The sequence below is a fragment of the Microtus pennsylvanicus genome, chromosome 14 (assembly GCF_037038515.1).
Source record: "Microtus pennsylvanicus isolate mMicPen1 chromosome 14, mMicPen1.hap1, whole genome shotgun sequence".
Taxonomy (NCBI): domain Eukaryota; kingdom Metazoa; phylum Chordata; class Mammalia; order Rodentia; family Cricetidae; genus Microtus; species Microtus pennsylvanicus.
The window spans coordinates 56082091-56103908 of NC_134592.1; the positions used below are offsets into that span (position 1 = coordinate 56082091).

Sequence of the window (21818 nt, forward strand, 5' to 3'; positions counted from 1 at the left end):
AAAAGAAAGAAAGGTAGTTTTGAAGCTTTAGTATCCAAGAGGACTGGAAACGACTGCGGAAGCTTCTATTACATCTTTGGAGATTGCCAAGGCTTCCACAGCGAGAACGAAATGTGACGAAAGTGCTTTTCCCAAGTCGGAAAAGCCAATGGATTCCTGCATCCTGCGGTGCGCACGCGCCAAAGGCCCACCTCCAAGAACTCACGCGGGCTTCTTATTGGCCTTTAGGATCGGGTTTGGTGAGTTGGGATACTCTTATGAAGGAGAATAATTTTTCATCTATTTCACGTCTGCTTTTCGCCCCTGCTAGCGTGATCGCCGGGTCTGGAACAGATACAACATTCGAGCTTTTGCTTCTGGAGCTACGGCTTCCGCCCGTGTCCAAGATGGCTTCCCGGCGTCCTTCTTCCACCTGCCTTGGTGGCGTCTGACGTCGGAGCTGGTAGTGGGTGGAGCGGTTAACAACCCGCAAATGTAGGGTCCTCTGAGCGGGAGTCAGCCATGGACTGGAAAGACGTGCTCCGCCGGCGCTTAGCGTCGCCCAACACGAATTCAAAGCGTGAGTTCGGGAGGGACAGCCCGCCAGATAGCCCGCCCCAGACCAAGAGGTGGCGGGTGGCGGAGGGGGGTGAATAGGGCGGGGAGGAGGAAGGGCGAGTGACACTTTCCGCGTCTGGTAAACTTATCTGACAAAAGACAGTGAGTGCAGTGTGCTTTCAGCGGTCCGCGGAGGGGTGACCCAAACTTTCCTGGTAAATCGAAAAGCGCAACCGTGGCACCCGTTTTCCACGATCTTAGGCTTATGCGGAATAACTGAGAACCTTGGTGCCCTTCGATCTTACCAAGACCTATTTATCCTTATAGCTTCCCCCCTCGAGCCCTGGTCAGTCTTGACTTAGTGGCCCTCCTTGCCCCAGTTTCCCGAGTGCCAGCGCCTTTTAACTATCACTTTTCACATACCTCTCCATTTTAAATATCATTAATCCGTTTTCCATTGTTCGTTCCCCGGCCCTTCACACTTTGCTTGCCCATCGGTCTGGTTAAATTCTTCCAGTTCCAACCAACATCCAGGCAGTTGAAATGGGCTAAAGGAAAACAGGACCTAGAGAGATGGCTCTGCCATCAAAGGCTAGACTGACAACCAAAAAGAAAAACATAACCATGGTGAGTTCTCACTTAGACTCCATGTCCGCTAAACTAAAGTATATTTTAGTCGCATCTGCAGGAAGAGCATTTGATCTTCCACACTTAATTCCTCTCATCCTCCCAAATCTCCAGTCTGCCCTCCTCATTGCTCACTATAGTTGGTGTACTTGTTTTCAAATAGGATCTCAAAGAGGAATTAGAGGCAGTTAAAGGAGAACCTCAACTCCTTCCAGTTACCATTGCTCTCAGATGCTAGGTATTAATCCTTATATCCAACCTTCGCCTTTAACTTGAATTGTCACCTTAAAATGAATTGTCACCAGGTAGTGGTGGCGCACGCCTTTAATCCAGGCTCTCAGGAGGCAGAGGCAGGTGGATCTCTGAGTTCAAGACTAACCTGGTCTACAGATAGACTTCCAGGACAGCTAAGGAGGGCTACACAGAAACCGTGTCTTTAGAAGAGAATTATCTGTACCCCTCCTGGAGTCCCTCCAGTCCCTCCTTAGGTTACATCCCTTCTCATAGATCCACTGGCTTCTCTTCAGTTTGTTCCTCTCATACATTATTGGCTTTTCCTTTTCTCCGCCATCATTTCCGTTATCACTCACAAACATGTAATAGCCTGCGTGCATGTATGTATACCATGTTTGTGCAGTGTCTGCTGAATGAAAATGAGGACGTGACTTTTCCTAGGTCTGGTTGAGGAGATGGTCTTATTGTAGATATGAGGGAGAGTTCAGCCAGAGGCATCTGGAAGGCTCCAGACTGAGTGTGGCCAGCAGAATAGACGGGGCCATGAGAGGGGAGAAGGGGAGAGAAGAGAGTTGGGGGCAGGAGGACCAAGAGTGCTCATGGGAGCCAAGAGCAGAGCCACTGGAGCATCATAGCCAAAATGGATGCGTTCTCTAGGGTCAGAAGCTGGAGGAAAGGGAGCCCAGCCCCTCGACTGGGGACCTTTAGGTACTGGGTAATGCTGAGAGCGGTCCCGAATCAGCTTTGAAATGATAATAGGCACCTCAGTTAGCAGTTCGTCCCTAAGCTTATTTGAAACCAACCCTGCAAAGACCAGAAGAGGGTGTTGGATCCTCTGGAACAGGAGTTACACTTGGTTGTGGGCTGCCATGTGGGTCCTGGGAAACAAACCCAAGCCTTCTTCAAGAGCAGCAAACCTACTGAGTTTTACTACTCTTAATCCTACTGAGTCGTCTCTCCAGCTCCCCACCAATGCTTGCCACATTTCGCCTTTAGTAGGGAGGCTGCCTCTGCGCCATGGGTGTATTGCAAATTATCTGGATTGTCTGGATAGTATTAATAGCTCTTCCTTAAGGCTATTGCCGTCAGCGTAGTAGATCCCATCCGTGCAGCAAATCTCCTTTGCCTACCAAGGATGTGTTCTTAAGGATAACCTGTGTCATCAGGCTTTCTTAAATCATTTTCATAAGCAATAAACATGCTGGTATTTTTCCCGGTTGAGAAACGTCCTCAGGCCAGGTACATGTCTGTAGACGCCATCTCTCCAGAGTCAGAAGCAGGAAAACGAATACAAGTTCAGTGCTAGGCTAGTCTATAAATAGTTCCAGGTCAGCCAGGAATGCCAGTCACACCTGTCTCAAAAAAAAAAAAGTAAAAGAAAAAACATAGCAACACTCTAAAACTTCATGGCTAAAACTGCTCTTGTCTATTATTTCTGCTTGTGAAGAATCCTTAGTGACCTTTATTTGTGAGATTTTGCAATTTTCTCCATAGTACCAACCCATACTAAAGAAACCGTAGGCTTGGTTCAAGGTTAAAGGTTAACATGACAAGTACGAAAATTGCCCTGAAAAGTGAAGTGCTGAAGAAACAGTCCCTGGCATCATCTCTGGAAGAAAATGAAACACAAAAATGGTTTTGGGAAACTCAATGGCAGAATTGAAGAACCCTGTGCGCTGGAGTGCTGATGTGGCCCCAGGCTCTGAGGGATCAGAGGGGAGCTGGAAGTGTGTTAGAGCTTGTGCCTTCCGAGGAAGCTGGCAGAGAGCTGTGATCTAGCCATGGTCATTCTCCTCTGTAATCCCAGCTCCTGAGAGGCCAAGACACAGGGTTTATCACAAGCTTGAGGCCAGCCTGAGGGACAGAGTGAGACCCTGTTCAAAAACAGTAAGCTTGGGAATCTGGAGGAGGAGCTCGGGGTAGAGTGCTTTCATAGTGTGCACACTTCCCCGGGATTGGAGCCTCAGTAAATACGGTCTCCACCGATGTTTACCCTAGATGAGGAAAATGGCTCTAAGAGAAAGTTACTGTCAACAGCAGGCAGGTTGAAGGACAATAGAGCACTGAGTTTTGAGCCTCCGACAGCTTTGTTCTTTGTTTTTTTCTGAAAGAGGAACCATGGTCATGAGGCTGAAATTGTATGAGGTCTGGGGCTGTGCCTGTCTTGCTTCCTCTAGCCACAGTGTCCAGTACGAGACCTGTACAGTAGGTACTTGGGCGTTTCAGTTCCTGTTTCTGGCACAGAGAGTTGAAGCAGAGCTCTGTATCGCTTCCTAAGCACTCCACCACTGAGCTGTCATCCTAGCCCTAGTGAACGCTTTTGGTAGGATGAATTGAAACACCTCATGGGTTTTTAAATGAGACCGTGACTTGAAGAGGCAAGCTTCAGTGCTAAATACAAGTACAGGGAACACACTGATTCTCAACGCACTGGACAGTCCAGTGACTGAAGGGAGGCTAGGTCAGTGGAAGGCTATATTTCAAGTTAGTATGTTCGGTGTCTAAGCACAGTTTTGAAGGCCTATTCGCCACTGCAGTTATTTTAACTAGACTTTAATGTATAAGCTGTCCTGAGAAAAATAATATTTTTTGTTTGTGCTTTTCTTGCATTAATTTTTCTTCCCTGTGTTGTTACTAGGGAAAAAAAGCGAACAAGAATTAAAAGATGAAGAGATGGATTTATTTACTAAATACTATTCCGAATGGAAAGGAGGTAACAAAAACACAAACGAATTCTATAAGACCATTCCCCGGTTTTATTACAGGGTAAGTGATATCTCAGTGGTATTTCTGTATCTGTAAATGAAATGTAATTTCAAAAATGCAATCCAAAGCATATTTTTGTAATAGGGTATTAAATTGAACATTTTTATATTTTATTACCCTTGATTTATCACTGTGATAAAACTCTTTGAAGCCACTAAGATCTTGGACCAATAAGTTGGTACAAGAAAGCAGTTATCCCTTTTCTGAGCTTTAGGCTCTTCCAATTGTTATTATAGAGATGAGTAGTGAGTTTGCTATTTGGTAATGTAGTCTCAGCAGGCATGCTGACTACCCAGACTGTGAAGCTAGTTCTACTTAATTTGATATTGACATAAGGTGACTTTTGGAATGTGTTTTTAGTTGCCAGCGGAAGATGAAGTCTTACTACAGAAATTAAGAGAGGAATCTAGAGCCGTATTTCTACAGAGGAAAAGCAGAGAACTCCTAGATAATGAAGAATTACAGGTACAAGTGAAGTCAAGTGGCTTTAGATGTTGCCCGTTTCTTTCGTGCAGAAGTTTGCTATGTGTCTTTGAATTATTGCTCCAGAGTAGTTTTCTGAAGGAGGGTGTGTGTGTGTGCATCAGAATCAGATGCTGAGCTTGCATGGCCTGGTTTCCAAGGACAGTTTCTTTTCTTTTCTTTTCTTTTCTTTTCTTTTCTTTTCTTTTCCTTTTTTGTTTTTTCGAGTCAGAGTTTCTCTGTAGCTTTGGAGCCTGTTCTGGAACTAGCTCTTGTAGACCAAGCTAGGCTCGAACTCACAGAGATCTGCCTGCCTCTGCCTCCTGAGTGCTGGGATTAAAAGCATGTGCCACCACCGCCTGGCAACGTTTTGTTTCTTAAGTTTCCACATAATCCTAGCAGTTATCAAGGTTTGGGAAACACTACAGTACTGTCCACTGCAGAAGTTCAAATCCAACTACCCTGCCATGGTGTGACTTTGGGCAATGGACTTGATAACTTCATGCTTCAGTTTTCGTGTGTAGCTGCCCATATTAGATAGTTATGAATTAAAGAAGCAATGTACTTGACAGCTTAAAAATTTAGCAGGCACAATAAATGTCAGTTATCTTTATTGGTAGTAGTCAAAATAATGGGGCATAAATTCATTTTAACTTTTTAGATAGAAATGATGCATTTACATTCTTAAATCTATTGTTAACTTATAACATCTTCATTTCCCTAATTTTCTTCAGAATTTATGGTTTTTGCTGGATAAACACCAGATACCACCTATGATTGGAGAGGAAGCAATGATCAATTATGAAAATTTTTTGAAGGTTGGTGAAAAGGCTGGACCAAAGTGCAAGTAAGAATAATGTGATTTAAAGAGGAAAGTGTGTTCGGCATTTTTCTTGCCCGAGGGTCAATGGAGCTGAAGTCAATGGTGTGACATTTGACTTGCTACGTGAAGTGGCTGAAGTGTGATAAAAAAATTATTTAGAGTCAAGGAAAAGTTGGAGGCTGGAGGGATGGCTTCGTCTGTCAGATTCCCAGCAGTTATGTAAAAGCGGGGTGCAGTAGCACTGTGTGCAGCTTCCACTGTTGATAGAACAGAGGCTGGCAGATCCGGGAAGTTCACTGGCCAGCCTGCTAGTCAGATCATTGAGCTCCAAATCGGTGAGAGAATCTGTCTCAAAAATAGGGTGGAGAGCTTGAGGAAGACAGCTGCCATCCACCTCCTGCTTCTTCATGTACCACAGGGCACCTGTGCTCACAGCCACACCATCATACACTGTGCCGTGCATATAAAATGTTGGTGTGGAGTGATAAAGAGAAATAATACAAAGCTCAGTGTGGTGATGCCTGTTGTAAGCCCAGCACAAGAGAGATTGATGCAGGGAGATAATCACAAATTCAGGGCCAGCCTGGGCTCCATATTGAATTCCTGTCTCAGATGAAAGAGAAAAATAGGACACATTGGGCGTGGTAGTACACACCTTAATCCCAGTACTCGGGAAACTAAAGCATTCAACTTAATGAAGTATAATAAAACTTATAGCAAGAAAAAAAATGCCACTGAGTGTGGTGGCACACACCTTAACCCCAGACTCAGTGGGCAGAAGCAGGTGAATCTCTGTGACTTTGAAGCCACCCCATTCTACATAGCGAATTCCAGGCTACCCAGAGCTATATAGTGAGATCCTGTCACAAAAGAGGGCGCTAGAGGGAGGGAGAGATTGCAGGGTGCTGGACGGGGGATACCAAGTTGGGCACGCACCTCTCATTTGGCACTCTAGAAACTGAGGCAGGAGGATTGTAAGTTCAAAGTTAGTTTGTGCTGTGCTACATAGCAAAAAAGAAATAATAAGCAAAATAATGCTGCTTAATGATTCTATGTCTTCATTCCTTTTTTTTAATTAATTTGTTTATTTTTCATGTGTTGATGTTTTGCTTGCATGTATGTCTGTGTGAGGGTGTTAGATCCACTGGAACTGGAGTTAGGGACAGTTGTGAGCTGCCATGTGGGGGCTGGGAATTGAACCCAGTCCTCTGGAAGAGCAGCCAGTGCTCTTAATCTCTGAGCCATCTCTTCAGCCCTCTTCATTCCTTTATAACATAGCAAAGATGTACTTTTTCCTGCTTATAGCCTTTTAAATATAAATATAAATCAGATTCACTTACTATAAAGCCGGTTTTAAGGGCACACAAAAGGTAAACCAAATGATAAATTAAACTCAGCCATCCAGAGCTGTTATAGGTAGAAGACAGAGTATGTGTCTGCACCAGATAGCTGGCCCTGAGGTGGTGGCTTCACAGCCAGACTGTATAGTGTATAAATGCCATGGTAGACATTTTTGGATGTATAGTGCTTAATGATAATTTATATACTTACATGCTCCTTACAGCAACCCACGTCCACTTAAGCCCATAGTATTTTCAATTTGTGGTTATATGACCATGACATTCCTTTTAGACAAACTCTTTATAGTTTTTAAACTATTAATGCTGTTCAGCATTTTGAAATATAAACTATTAAGATTATGGATAACCTTTTAAATACTACATACATCATGACGAGTATATTAAATCGCTTACACTGTATCTAATGTCCTAGGAGAATTTACTACAAGATGCTTCGAGCAGACACCAGTAGGACGTGCTCAGCGATTGATCCCATGGGTAGAATTATGGTCATGATTTTAGTGTCTGTTCCTCTGTCTTACTAGACTAGAAACGTTATCTTTACAGAACATGGTGGTGCAACCACCTCAGGAGTACAATGGTTCTTCTGCTGGCTGTTACAGGTGTCAGTGTGACCACTATGTAAATAAAGTCAGAGCCAATTCTCATCAGAAGTGCTGGTGGTGTGTGCAGGTGCCTTTAGAGATAGATCCCCAAGAAAGCAGCAGAGACGAAAGAAAAACCAAAAAAGATTCTGCTGAGAAAAATGCTCCTTTTGTTGTTGTTGTTGGTTTGGCTCGGTTTGCTTTGCTTTGAATCAAAGCCTATCCCAGGCTGACCTGAAACTCACTTTGTAGCCCGGGCTCATGTGTCGGCCTCTGGAGTGCTGGAAGTGTAGCATGCACAATCAGCTACCCATTTTCTTCTAAACACATTTCTGATGCTGAGAGTGTCTGTGGACTTCATATTAAAAGGGAACTCTTTTGGTTTTGTTTTTCTTTTCTTTTTTTCTTTTTCAATAAGGGTTTCTCTGTGTATCTTTGGCTGTCCTGGAACTAGCTCTGTAGACCAGACTGTCTCGAAGTCACAGAGATCCTCCTGCCTCTGTCTCCCGAGTGCTGGGATTAAAGGCATGCACCACAACCGCCTGACTGTTAAAATGAACTCTTTAGCTGGGTATGGTGGCATGTGTCTTTCATCCCAACTTGGAAGGCAGAGGCAAGGAAATCTCTTGAGTTCAAGGCCAGCTAGGGATATACAGTGATATTCTGTTTCAAAAACAACAACAGAATAGGAATTCTGGGAGAGGGGGTGTTTTCTCACTCATTTGACCAATCTCATACTCAACTGGACTCTTTATTGTCTCTTAACTTTGATTTTTAATTGTATGAATTTATGTTGTTTGCTAATTCCTAAAGAGGTCATTTTTGTACTATGCTGGTAGACCGTTTTAATTTTATTTCCTTTTTTAGGCAATTTTTTACTGCAAAAGTCTTTGCCAAGCTGCTTCATACAGACTCATATGGGAGAATTTCCATCATGCAGTTCTTTAACTACGTCATGCGAAAAGGTGATTCGTTGTGTGTGTGAGTTTGAACTTCTGTCTGGGAATCAAGTAGCTGTTGGTCTTTTCTGTTACTTCTCCCATGGGACATGCTTGTTTCCTGTGCAGTTATGGTTCTGCTGTGCAACATACAGAGGTATGATTTTCTGTATTAAAATTGAATTCATTTTTGTAAACAAAAGCCTTGTGTACCCCAAGGACGGTGGCAAAGTAGAGATATCAAAAGCAGATACACTTTTTTTCTCAGTCACATGTACCCTCCCCAGAGGGCCTTTCCCAGTCAGCTCTGTCCTGTCGCCCTAATGTCCCCACTTTGTTGAAGTGGATGTCTAACGTTGGTGTGAAGGAACAGATTTACACACGAGGTGGAAAGGTGTGATCCCGAGGGCTTCACACAGTGTTGCACAAGTCTGTTTTGTGATTGGCGATGAAATATTGAGACTCCTTAAGCTTAAAGGACTAGTTCCTGATCTGCTGAGATCGCTGCCATTTAAGTAAAACAGCTGTTTGTGAGCTGGAGAGATGGCTCAGTGCTTAAGAGCACTGACTGCTCTTCCAGAGGACCCGGGTTCAGTTCCCAGCACCCACATGGTGCTCACAGCTGTCTGTAATTACAGTTCCAGGAGACCCGACACCCATGGCAAAACATGTGTACACATGAAAATAAAAATAAGAACAACAACAACAGAGCGCTGATTCATCAATCGGCACAGCTCCAACAGAGCGCTGATTCATCAATCAGCATGCTGCTGTCAGACCCAGGGACAGCTCCAACAGAGAGCGGGTTCATCAATCGGCACAGCTCCAATAGAGCGCTGATTCATCAATCGGCACAGCTCCAACAGAGCGCTGATTCATCAATCGGCACAGCTCCAACAGAGCGCTGATTCATCAATCAGCATGCTGCTGTCAGACCCAGGGACAGCTCCAACAGAGAGCGGGTTCATCAATCGGCACAGCTCCAATAGAGCGCTGATTCATCAATCGGCACAGCTCCAACAGAGCGCTGATTCATCAATCAGCATGCTGCTGTCAGACCCAGGGACAGCTCCAACAGAGAGCGGGTTCATCTGTTGGTGTGCTGCTGTAAGACCGAGGGACAGCTCCCTCACAGCCTACCTTAGTGATTTGTGTTTTTGCTTGAGAAATAAAATCACTTTCTTTTAAGAAACAGGACAAGAATTTTTTTTTCAGAACAAAATTTTAATGGATGATTTGAAATAATTTCAATTTACGAGTAATCACATTTCACTAATATATATGTCTGAAAGGATAATCTCAAACCCACAGCTGTAGTCTTGGTTTCAAGAAGCCAGTATCACAACATTCTGGAGTTGTTATGAATCTTCTAAGTACCATATGAGCTGTGGAATCTTACTGCGCACATTGTTAATTAATAGACTTGGCCGCAGTGATTAACCTCAGGAGGATGCAGGCTTCCCTGAAGACACAATGTTGTACTAGCTCCCTGCTGAGTGGAACACCGGCTTTAATATGTGAAAACAATATCCCCAAGGGCCTCAGTTCACTGTAGTAACCATGGCAGAATTGTTGAAACCTGCCATTTCGTGGCTTTTTTCTTTTGGTTTAAATGGCTTAGGGTGCTGGTTACTTAGTGTCTGTGAGAATGGCTCTCGGGGTTCTGGAGCTGGCCTGCACTTCTAGTCTGATGTCTTACTCTCGTTTTCATATATGTGGTAAAGAACAGACCTCAGTATTTACATGTAACTTCTTTGTTTATTGTCAGTTTGGCTGCATCAGACAAGAATAGGACTCAGTCTGTATGATGTTGCTGGGCAAGGATACCTTCGGGAGTCAGTGAGTATTGATCTAAATTTAATAAATATGATAGACACTAAAATATTAACATTAGTCATCACTAAGTGAGTTGTGCTTGTAGCTAAATCTTACACTGCTTGATTTTATCTTCGTAGCCTCGGTTCGCCTGATTTTACCTGTGTAAACATGCTCATTTTGTGTGTATTGACCACATGAATTCATCTGTAGGTGCTTTTCTTCTAGCCTTTTAAAAAACACTTTTGAAGCTGGGCGGTGGTGGCGCATACCTTTAATCCTAGTACTGCGGGGGGGGGGGGGGGGGGGTGCAGAGGCAGGTGGATCTCTGTGAGTTCAAGGCCAGCCTGGTCTATAAGATCTAGTTCCAGGACAGCCATGGTTGGACACAGAGACAGTCTGTCTCGAAAAACCAAAGCAAAACAAAACGCTTTTGTTCTTTTTAAAAAGGAAAATGCAACTGAGCATTATAGCATGCTTCTAGATTAAGCACTGTACAGGCTGAGGCAGGAGGATTGTTGGGAGTTCAGGGGTAGCTGAAGCTCCAAAACATTATCAGTAAATAAATAGAAGGCATCTAAACAGGCTTTAAATGATGGGTGAGAGTGGAGTGTGGGGCCACAAACCTGGAGTCCTAGCTTAGGAGGCCAGGGTACAGGAATCACTGCCAAGCTGGTTAGGACTGTGGAGGGCCCTGGTCCACCCGTGTTCTTGGGGTTCATCTTGAGGACAGTTTCTGGTCAGCCAGCTAAAACATTCTGTTCCTGTGCTCCCCCTGCCCCGCCTGGTGATTAGCTGTAGGGCATTGTTGACTCCATCTTTGGTGTGGTAATTTCCCACCTGCCTGGGCGGAAATCCTTGTGCAGCAGAGAGGATTTCCCCAAGGTTGAATAAACGGCATTTGGCTGATCTCCTTTCAAATGACCCAGGTCTCTTTGTGTGTTCTTTCAATCTACAGGCCCTTGCACCCGAACTGTACTGAGGGGGTAACACAGAATCGGGTGTTACAACTATGTAGTGAGACCTTGTCTCTGAAATCCAAAAGAAAGAAAGAACGAGAGAGAGAGAGAGAGAGAGAGAGAGAGAGAGAGAGAGAGAGAGAGAGAACAATTACTAAAGAAAAAAGATTTGGATTTTTGTTTTCCCACCTTCTCAGTGTGTGTGTGAACTGTGCATGTTGGCGGCTGTCTGTTGTTGTGGTGTGAGGGCAAATGCTAGTGGCCGAGATGAATAGAAAAGCGAGACGAAGCTGGGCATGACAGCTCACACTTGTTAGGCTCAGGACTTAAGAGGCTGAGCCAGGAGGTTACTCACAAGTTTGAGACCAGCCTGAGATGCTGAGATCTTACCTCACCACTGTCACCCTAAACTAACCCCCAAGAGCTAAAAGTAGATCCATTCAGTACACATTTTGGACCTCCAACCTTCCTTCACCTCTACCACCCCACTCAAAAAAAAAGCAGAGCGAGAGAAAGAAATTGCACTCCCTGCTGCTAGACTGGATGTGTGGTAGAGGGAATGGGACACTGGCAGAGGAAATGTGGAGACCAAAGCAGGAGAACTGTGAAGAGCTCGCTTTAGACACCAGGCTTGAGGTGCCTGTTCTCTTATGAGCTTTGATGTCTCTGATCTACCAGGCATATTATGCTTAGAATGATTAGCGCAGAAGATAAAGTTGTTAAAATGAATATAAAATGCCGCAGGATACTTGTATTTGTTCACTTGGATTTAGTGAGACAAAGCCCTTGTAGCCAGGCTGAACTGGAATGTCCAGTGCTCCTGCTGCCCTACCTTCCAAACAGTAGGACTGTGGGTGTGTGCCAAAGAGTCTTCACTATATTAACCTGGTGTCCTAATGCCGTTTCTTTTGCTGTGGTAAAATGTTCCAATCAAAGCAATGTTAAGGGAGAAAGTGTTTATTTGGCTTACATTTCCAGCTTCTAGTCTGCCATAGTGAGGAAGTCAAGGCAAGATACTTAACCAGCGTTTTGTTTTGTTTCCAGGACTTAGAGAACTACATCCTGGAACTTATTCCTACTTTGCCACAATTAGATGGGTTAGAAAAATCGTTTTACTCCTTTTATGTCTGTACAGCAGTTAGGAAGTTCTTCTTCTTTTTGGACCCTCTAAGAACAGGTACAAAAAAATTGTAATTTAAATATTGGAATGTTTTTTATTGCATACTGTCTCAGTATTGGAGAAGTTTATCATTTCCCTTTGTTTTCTAATGTCAGCAACGTAATCTGGCAAATTTCAGAAGAATGTACAAGTGTACAAGACAGCCACAATGCTTTGCTTTCTATGTAGATCTTCCAGAATATTCTTGCACTGACTGTATCCAGCTATGCGATGGTTGGATGTCACCTACTGCCTCTGCCTGCCGAGTGGTCAGGATTCCACAATGCTTTGCTTTCTATGTAGATCTTCCAGAATATTCTTGCACTGACTGTATCCAGCTATGCAATGGTTGGATGTCACCTACTGCCTCTGCCTGCCGAGTGGTCAGGATTGTAGGAGTATGTCACCCCACCTGACAAAGGGAAAGCTGGGAAGAGGGACTTTGGTGACATTGGTGGCAGAGGTGCTTGCTAGAAACGATCTAGAAGCAGGACCCTTAGCCTTCAACCGCAGAGCTGTGTCTCCAGCCTTACCAATATTGCCCCTATTCCCAAAATATGACATGTCCTTTTCTAAATTCTGATACTTTTAGTAGGAATTTACTGCTTAGTTTCTTCCCATTGGAGGCAGGAGGCCAGCGTGGTCTGCAGAACAAGTTCCAGGACAGCCATGGCTACAAAAAGAAACCCTGTCTCAAAAAGACAAAATAAATAAATATATAGAGGTTTTGTGGGTTACCAGGTTTCTTTTTTTTATGTTTTTGTTGTTTGGAATGTTTTTACTTTGCTTTGCTTTTGTGTGTGTGTGTTTTTCAATGTCTCGGTTTTGTAACAAAATAATAAGGAACCTAAGAGCTAGATGTTTGTCATTGACTACGTGATTGTCTTTGTAAAATAACGTCTCAAAATGAAATTGTGTTTTCTTGTATTTTTTAAAGGGAAGATCAAAATTCAAGATATTTTAGCATGCAGCTTCCTAGATGATTTACTGGAGGTAAGTATTTATTAAACTATTTAATTTTGTCACACAATAATTGCTATTTTGTAATCATATTTCTGTGTTTCTTTAGCTAAGGGATGAGGAATTGTCCAAAGAGTGTCAAGAAACAAATTGGTTTTCTGCTCCTTCCGCCCTGAGGGTCTATGGTAGGATCCCATTACTAAAGTTCATTACCCATTTCTCATGGTGTCCAGAGGCCTGTTTTATACACGGGCTATTTAACTTAAGCCCAGCGTATTCTCCCCACTTAAGGGTTGGTACTCTAGGCTACCAAGATGTACTTCTTACTTTACTGATGTTTGAACTTTTGGAACTCTTCCATAGTTGGTATGGTTTCTTTTCAGTAGAACAATATCATTTATTTTCATTGGCTCAGAACAATAGCTGTTGTTTTATTCTATGATAAAATGCTGTGTCAGGATGCACAAAGGGGGGTATTTGGGAGTGATTTGGATTTATTGAACTTCATTAGTGTTCTACAGCATCATTTTGGATGGTCTCCTGACTCACTTAGGATCCATTACCACTGACTTAGGATCCGTTATCTCTGACTTAAGCTGAAAGTGGTTTTTGTGTGTGTTTGCGCGCATGCGCGCCTCACCAAGTTTAGAAACCTATGAATGTTCTAACTAACTGTACAAACTATAAACAAAAATGTAAATGAAATAGTCAAAGAGCAGAGACTGTTTAATGGGCTTTTCTGTGTGGGTTTAGCTGGGGAGTTGCTCTAATCAAGGTCTGCAGGCCACCAACTATTACCTCTAAGCCACTACCTTTTCCACCAGTGTGTTTAGTTTCATTTCAGAGTCAGACTATTAGGTAATAAAATAACATTTCTGTTCATGTCCAGCCTTGGTCATTAATTAAAAAATATTTTGGTCCTGAGTCTGTTCCTATTACCTTTTTTCAAGGTCAGTATTTGAATCTTGATAAAGATCACAATGGCATGCTCAGTAAAGAAGAACTCTCCCGTTATGGAACAGCAACCATGACAAATGTCTTCTTAGACCGTGTTTTCCAGGAGTGTCTCACCTACGATGGAGAAATGGTATTGAAATCTGCTGTCTAATTTCAAAAATCTAGGCTCCTACAGTTTTAATGGGCTATTTTCTTGATGTAAATCAATAGTTTTTTATTTGCCTGTCTCAGGTAGACCACACTGGCACTGAACTTGATTTGTAGCAAGAATGATCTTGAACTCTTGATCCTCCCGTCTTGCGGTCCCAAGTGGCAGGGCTATAGGAACGTGCCGGCAGGGCTGTAGGAACGCGCCGGCAGGGCTGTAGGAACGCCCCGGCAGGGCTGTAGGAACGCGCCGGCAGGGCTGTAGGAACGCGCCGGCAGGGCTGTAGGAACGCGCCGGCAGGGCTGTAGGAACGCGCCGGCAGGGCTGTAGGAACGTGCCGGCAGGGCTATAGGAACATGCCGGCAGGGCTGTAGGAACATGCCGGCACGCCTTGCCTCCTTCAGCTTTATTACTGTCAGTGTGCAACCGGCTCTTAAAATTACTATCGGTGATTAATAACAGGATCTTAAAATGTCAGTAGAATTACTCGTCTTGCTGAGTCTGTTCTTAAGGAAATTCGGTTAAAAGTACTTCCAGGCTTAGAACTCATAGAAAAATTAAGTATTTTTCTCATTTCATGGTCAGTATAACTAAGGTATAGAAGTGTGAACTAGTAAAGAGAAAAATTTGAACATTCAGTAAAACATTCTTCCCCTCAGACAGGGTTTCTCTGTGAAACCCTTGGTTGGCCTCGAACCCACTCTATAGACCAGGCTGGGCTTGAACTCACAGATCCACCTGCCTCTGCCTCTGAAGAGTCAGACCACCACACCAAGCTTTGATAAGAAATATCCTAAAGAGCACTTTAAAAAATCAGTATGCTTGCTATTAAAAACATGTGGAAGCCAACCATGGTGGTACAAGCCTGTAATTCCAACACTTGGAAGATAGAGGCAGGAGGATCAAGAGTTTAAGATCAGCTTGAGCTATACAAAACCCTGTTTTAAAAAACGAACAACAAAAGGCCAGAGAATAAGAATGTCAGAGGGACTAGGAAAGGTGATGCACACCGGTAACCCCAGAACTCAGGGAAATGAGGCAGGAGGATTTTGTTTAAAGTCAGCATGGATTAGACTATAGAGCATCCATTGGTTCTCAACCTGTGGGTCATGACCCCTAGAGACCACCCAGAAACACAAATGTTTACATTATGATTCATACAGTAGCAAAATTATAGTTACGAAGTAGCAACGAAAATAATTTTATGGTTGGGGTCACCACAACATGAGGAGCTGTATTAAAGAGTCACAGCTTTAGGAACGTTGAGAACCACTGGTATAGAACATCTCAAATAGAGAAACACAGTAAGGACTTAATTTTCCAACCCAACCACTGCAGTGTGAGGTGAGAGTGCGCTCTTCCACTGCAGTGTGAGGTGAGAGTGCGCTCTTCCACTGTAGTGTGCAGTGTGAGGTGAGAGTGCGCTCTTCCACTGCAGTGTGAGGTGAGAGTACACTCCTCCACTGTAGTGTGCAGTGTGAGGTGAGAGTGTGCTCTTCCACTGTAGTGTGCAGTGTGAGGTGAGAGTGCGCTCTTCCACTGCAGTGTGAGGTGAGAGTGCGCTCTTCCACTGTAGTGTGCAGTGTGAGGTGAGAGTGCGCTCTTCCACTGCAGTGTGCAGTGTGAGGTGAGAGTGCGCTCTTCCACTGCAGTGTGAGGTGAGAGTGCGCTCTTCCACTGCAGTGTGAGGTGAGAGTGTGCTCTTCCACTGTAGTGTGCAGTGTGAGGTGAGAGTGCGCTCTTCCACTGCAGTGTGAGGTGAGAGTGCGCTCTTCCACTGTGTGTGCAGTGTGAGGTGAGAGTGCGCTCTTCCACTGCAGTGTGAGGTGAGAGTGCGCTCTTCCACTGCAGTGTGAGGTGAGAGTGCGCTCCTCCACTGCAGTGTGAGGTGAGAGTGCGCTCTTCCACTGCAGTGTGAGGTGAGAGTGCGCTCTTCCACTGTAGTGTGCAGTGTGAGGTGAGAGTGTGCTCTTCCACTGCAGTGTGAGGTGAGAGTGCGCTCTTCCACTGCAGTGTGAGGTGAGAGTGCGCTCTTCCACTGCAGTGTGCAGTGTGAGGTGAGAGTGCGCTCTTCCACTGCAGTGTGAGGTGAGAGTGCGCTCTTCCACTGTAGTGTGCAGTGTGAGGTGAGAGTGCGCTCTTCCACTGCAGTGTGAGGTGAGAGAGTGCTCTTCCACTGTAGTGTGCAGTGTGAGGTGAGAGTGTGCTCTTCCACTGTAGTGTGAGGTGAGAGTGCGCTCTTCCACTGTAGTGTGCAGTGTGAGGTGAGAGTGCGCTCTTCCACTGCAGTGTGAGGTGAGAGTGCGCTCCTCCACTGCAGTGTGAGGTGAGAGTGTGCTCTTCCACTGCAGTGTGAGGTGAGAGTGCGCTCTTCCACTGTAGTGTGCAGTGTGAGGTGAGAGTGCGCTCTTCCACTGCAGTGTGAGGTGAGAGTGCGCTCTTCCACTGTAGTGTGCAGTGTGAGGTGAGAGTGCGCTCTTCCACTGCAGTGTGAGGTGAGAGTGCGCTCCTCCACTGCAGTGTGAGGTGAGAGTGTGCTCTTCCACTGCAGTGTGAGGTGAGAGTGCGCTCTTCCACTGCAGTGTGAGGTGAGAGTGCGCTCTTCCACTGCAGTGTGAGGTGAGAGTGCGCTCTTCCACTGCAGTGTGAGGTGAGAGTGCGCTCTTCCACTGCAGTGTGAGGTGAGAGTGCGCTCTTCCACTGCAGTGTGAGGTGAGAGTACGCTCCTCCACTGCAGTGTGAGGTGAGAGTGCGCTCTTCCACTGCAGTGTGAGGTGAGAGTGCGCTCTTCCACTGTAGTGTGCAGTGTGAGGCAAGCAGGCTGATAGGCAGCAAAGGACAATGACTCCACAGCTCTTGCCATAGACTCGGAGGGTTGGCATAAACTGATACCTTCTGGTGACTAAGAGTCAGAGGGCAGCTGGAGTGAGGCTGTAATGAAGCTCTTCCTTAGCTCACTTTTGCTTCGTGTTTTCTGAGACAGGGTTTCTCTATGTAGTCCTTGCTTTCCTGGAACTTGCTCTGTACACCAGGCTGACGACCAGCCTGGTCTACAAGAACTGGTTCCAGAACAGCTCCAAAGCTACAGAGAAACTGTCTCAAAAACAACAACAACAACAAAAAAACCCAAAAAAAACAAAACTCATAGATCCGCCTGTCTCTGCCTCCTGAGTGCTGGATTTCTTTTTTTAAATATTTATTTATTTATTAGGTATACATTATTCTGTTTGCTTGTATGCCTGCAGGCCAGAAGAGGGCACCAGACCTCATTACAGATGGTTGTGAGCCACCATGTGGTTGCTGGGAATTGAACTCAGGACCTTTGGAAGAGCAGGCAATGCTCTTAACCACTGAGCCATCTCTCCAGCCCCTGAGTGCTGGATTTTAAAGGCATGCACCACCACTGCCTGGTACAAAAAACATTTTTAGTCATATTCTATAAAATCTTTTCCAAGAATGTGAACTTCTTTTCCAAGTGAGTATTCTTTTTATCATATTAGACAAGTATTCTGCCAGGCGTGGTGGCTCACATCAGTAACCACAGCACTCAGGAGGCTGAGACCTAAGTCCTTGAGTTTGAAGCCAGCCTGAGCCACATAGTGAATTCGAGGACAATCCGGGGTGAGTGAGACTGTTTCAACAAGCAAAGTGAATAAAAACTGCGAACAAAGAACTTCAACTGCACCCTTTCAAGATGCAGGCATTCTGTTCTGTTTATGTCTTTAGCTTCCATTCATATTTTTAAATTTTTTTTCTGTTTGTATATGTGCAAGTTTACGTGCCTGTGTACTAGGTCTGCAGCTTCAGGTATCATCCTTAGGATCTCTGGTTGGCCTGGAGGCACTAATTACGTTAGAATGGCTGGCTGCCACACCCTTGGGATGCAGGTCTTCCCTTAGCCACCATCCCAGGCATCTTCACTTGGGGTCCTCATGCTTGTGAGGCTAGCAGGTAACCACTGAGCCAACCTCCTCACTCTATTGGAAACCATCGGATTCCTTTTTCTTTTGTTTTGGAGAAACTTGCAGGCCCATGCTGGCTTCGGCACAGATCTTCCTCTTCAGCGTTCAGGGTTCTGGGCTACAGGCATGCCACCAAGCTCAGACCTGCTGTAGACTAGTTCCAGAATCCATTTCGGGTATCAGCATCCATAGGTGCTACACGTACTGGCTGGTTCCGGTGGACTGCATCATCTCTAGGTCACCTGTAATTCCTCACACGGTATAAATGCTATGCAGCTGTGCTGTGTTGTTTGAGTACTAATGGCAGGAAAAGTCTATGTTAGGTGCAAATCAACATTTTTACCCAAATATTTTCAGCCCACAGGTGACTGAATCCATAGAAATGGAACTCGCAGACATGGATGAGTGGGTTCGGAATAGTTATTTAAATAGACTGGTGTTCATTCTTCAAAGAGACTGCACTGAAATGAAGACATAAATTTAATGGCAGCATAAAATAACTTAATCATTGTCTTGACAATTTTATAGTATGGAAGAAAATTATAGTTTAAGCAAATCTCACAAAGAAAATGAGCTGGTTCTCAGAACTGTCCTAGATTAGCGCCTCTGGAATTCCTAGAAACCAACGCTAAATGCACAAGTGCATTTATTTCCTATCTTAAAAAAGTTAAATTTGCCATCTGTGATTACAAACTACTTCACCTTGGCAGATACTCATCTCAGATTCCACCGCAGACTCTCAATGTTTCCTCTTCTGTAGGACTACAAGACCTACCTGGACTTTGTTCTTGCCTTGGAAAACAGAAAGGAGCCTGCAGCTCTGCAGTACATGTTCAAACTGCTGGACATCGAGAACAAGGGCTATCTGAACGTCTTTTCCCTGAATTACTTCTTTAGGGTGAGTATGGTGGGTAAAGGAGCTTTGTTACCCTGAGATACAGTAAACTATCTGGTTTAAATTACTTATTGACAGTTTTACCAAACTTGATTTTATTGAAAAGGATTACTATAACAGATTTATTTATTTATATTTTTAGGAAATATATAATTGGAAAGTAAAGCTGACTTTGTTACACATCTTTTCCAGTATTCTCTTCTGGAAACAAACATGAGGGGCTCAGCCAGCTTTTGGAAATAGCAACAGCAGCCTGCAGCCTTAACCCTCCTCCTGAGCCCAGGTTCCCAGTAGCTGCAGTGTAAGCGTAGGAAGGCCCGTAATGTTCCTCCAGTTGTACACTGGAGTGCAGTGCTCGGGGAGATGGCGAAGCTCAGCTTACAGTGTGGAATTGGACAGGAACTGGGGCGAGAAGGGGTTGGGAATCAGGGACTTAATTTTTTATTTAGATTTATTTCCATTAAATACAGGCGATACAAGAACTAATGAAAATCCATGGACAGGATCCTGTTTCATTTCAAGATGTCAAGGTTAGTCTTTTACGTACTTAACAATAGATAATATAACCATGATAATAATAATGTTATATCCAATTTTATATGAAAGTAATTTGTGAACTATGAAACACTATTCCAAATCAGATTTTTGCTGTTACTTGTTCAGAACTGATTCTTGAGTCATCAGAAATGGAGACAAATTTGGATTTACTGATTGATATAGTTGATGGTTTCACTATCATCTTGTGTTCTCATGGAAATATTCATTTTATTTGAAGTGCCAGCTTGCATCCTTTAGCAGTCCTTTTCATTGTAAACTAAACATTCAACTGAAGGACTGTTGAGGTTCAAGCCTTTTAGTATGCTGTCTCAAAGAGCCCGCAAGCTTTGATCTATTAGATTTAAAGAAACATCCATTTTTCAGTATGAAAACTATCATTCCTCTGGGCTGGAAAGATAGCAACGCGGGTGAAAGCACCAGAGACCTGCGTTCTACTCCCAGCACTCGTGCAGGGCGCTGCTGGGCAGCTCTCAGCCACCCAGTACCCTCCTGAGCGCTGTAGGTTCTGGCACACATGTAGCATTCGCACATACACATCTATAAATACAGATCTAGAAACCTGATGCTACTTGGCAGTTAGTCGGCAGCTTCACCAGTTAGGAAGAAACATCCAGTGGATTTTTTTGGTTTTAGTTGAGTATCATAATAAAATACCCCGACCAATTTTAACCAGGAATAAGCCTGAAGCACTTTTCTGATGCAACGCAAATGAAGGAAATTACAAACTTTGTCACGTGAGTTTAAGAACCAGCAACCTAATCGTCAACCAATCTGGGAAAAATGCAGTTTAAAAGTTATATTTTATGAACCTGAGTTACTCTATAAATTTGTTAAAAATGTAACTGCTTATAATGCTAGCTACTAAATAATCTTTGAGTAATTTTACCATACAGGATTAGAAAATGCTGGGCGGTAGTGGTACATTCCTTTAATCCCAGCACTTGGGAGACAGAGGCAGATCTCTGAGTTTGAGGTCAGCCTTGTCTACAAAACAAATTCCAGAACCTATGGATGGTAACACAGAGAAACCCTGTTTGGACAAATCAGAAAAAAAAAATTAGAAAACACACATTACTGCCTTGAATACTTATCCTGTACACTTCATAACATAGAAGAGATTCTTCCATGAGTTCGAGTTCTGGTTGAGTCTTGGCACAGCTTTGTTATTCTGCGTGGCTAATTCTTCAATGTGGAGTTCTGTCCCTCCCGTACTGGGACTGGAGTAAAAGGTGCTGTTATTATGGGAAATGAAGTCCTCTCACTATCTTTGAACCACTTGGATTTTTAATATTTGGCTGAGCTCTGAAGAGGTGTGACTCTGTGTGGCTTTGTGGCAGAGTGCTTGCCGGACTAGAGACAGCTTGGGTTTGATTCCCAGCACTGGGGATGAAGAAGGTTATGCCCAGACTTTCCCCAACATTAGAAGGCAATAAAAAGTGTAACAGTTGCAGCCAAAGAATCCTGCATTGGACAGCTCTGCCATTAATTAGCTATGAGCGTGGATTAAACTCTGAGCCTGTTTTCTTCATCTATAAAATGAGAGATGATTATCATATAGCTAAGGAATCGCCCAAGAAAGGTGTGGCTAAGGAGATATCTATCAAGTGGAAAAGAAAAAAACAGAATAAAATTTGGACAGTAGTTGAGGTGTCCACCCTGAATTTGCCATCACTGTGTGACAGAAGTCACTTCAACCAGCTTGCATTATCTTTTCTCCCACAGGATGAAATCTTTGACATGGTAAAACCAAAGGATCCTTTGAAAATCTCACTTCAAGATCTAATCAACAGTAATCAAGGAGACACAGTCACCACCATCTTAATCGATCTGAATGGCTTCTGGACTTATGAGAACAGAGAAGCCCTTGTTGCTAATGACAATGAGAACTCTGCAGACCTCGATGACACATGACCTCTGAAAGACCACACTGCCTTCATAAAGACGCCTGAAGGCTGCATGCAGACCTTCTGAGGCAGAATCCTTAGAAACATTCTAAATAAAACTCATCACATGCCTGTAAACACAGCAAATGTTGCTTACTAGAGTTTTGGTTGCAACTGGAACAATTTCAAA

At 44.0% G+C, this 21818-nt stretch overlaps 1 protein-coding gene across 1 annotated transcript; it reads left to right on the top strand.

Annotated features, from left to right (window-relative positions):
- Window positions 1–423: 423 nt before the first annotated feature.
- Window positions 424–21775, top strand: Ppp2r3c (protein phosphatase 2 regulatory subunit B''gamma). Its single transcript, XM_075948341.1, has 13 exons — window positions 424–559; window positions 4037–4164; window positions 4525–4629; window positions 5361–5473; window positions 8262–8359; window positions 10101–10171; window positions 12151–12283; window positions 13203–13258; window positions 13335–13410; window positions 14176–14312; window positions 19053–19190; window positions 19658–19717; window positions 21468–21775. Exons 1-13 carry the CDS (start codon window positions 502–504, stop codon window positions 21654–21656), a joined length of 1362 nt encoding a protein of 453 aa, XP_075804456.1. The 5' UTR covers window positions 424–501; the 3' UTR covers window positions 21657–21775.
- The last annotated feature ends 43 nt before the right edge of the window (window positions 21776–21818 follow it).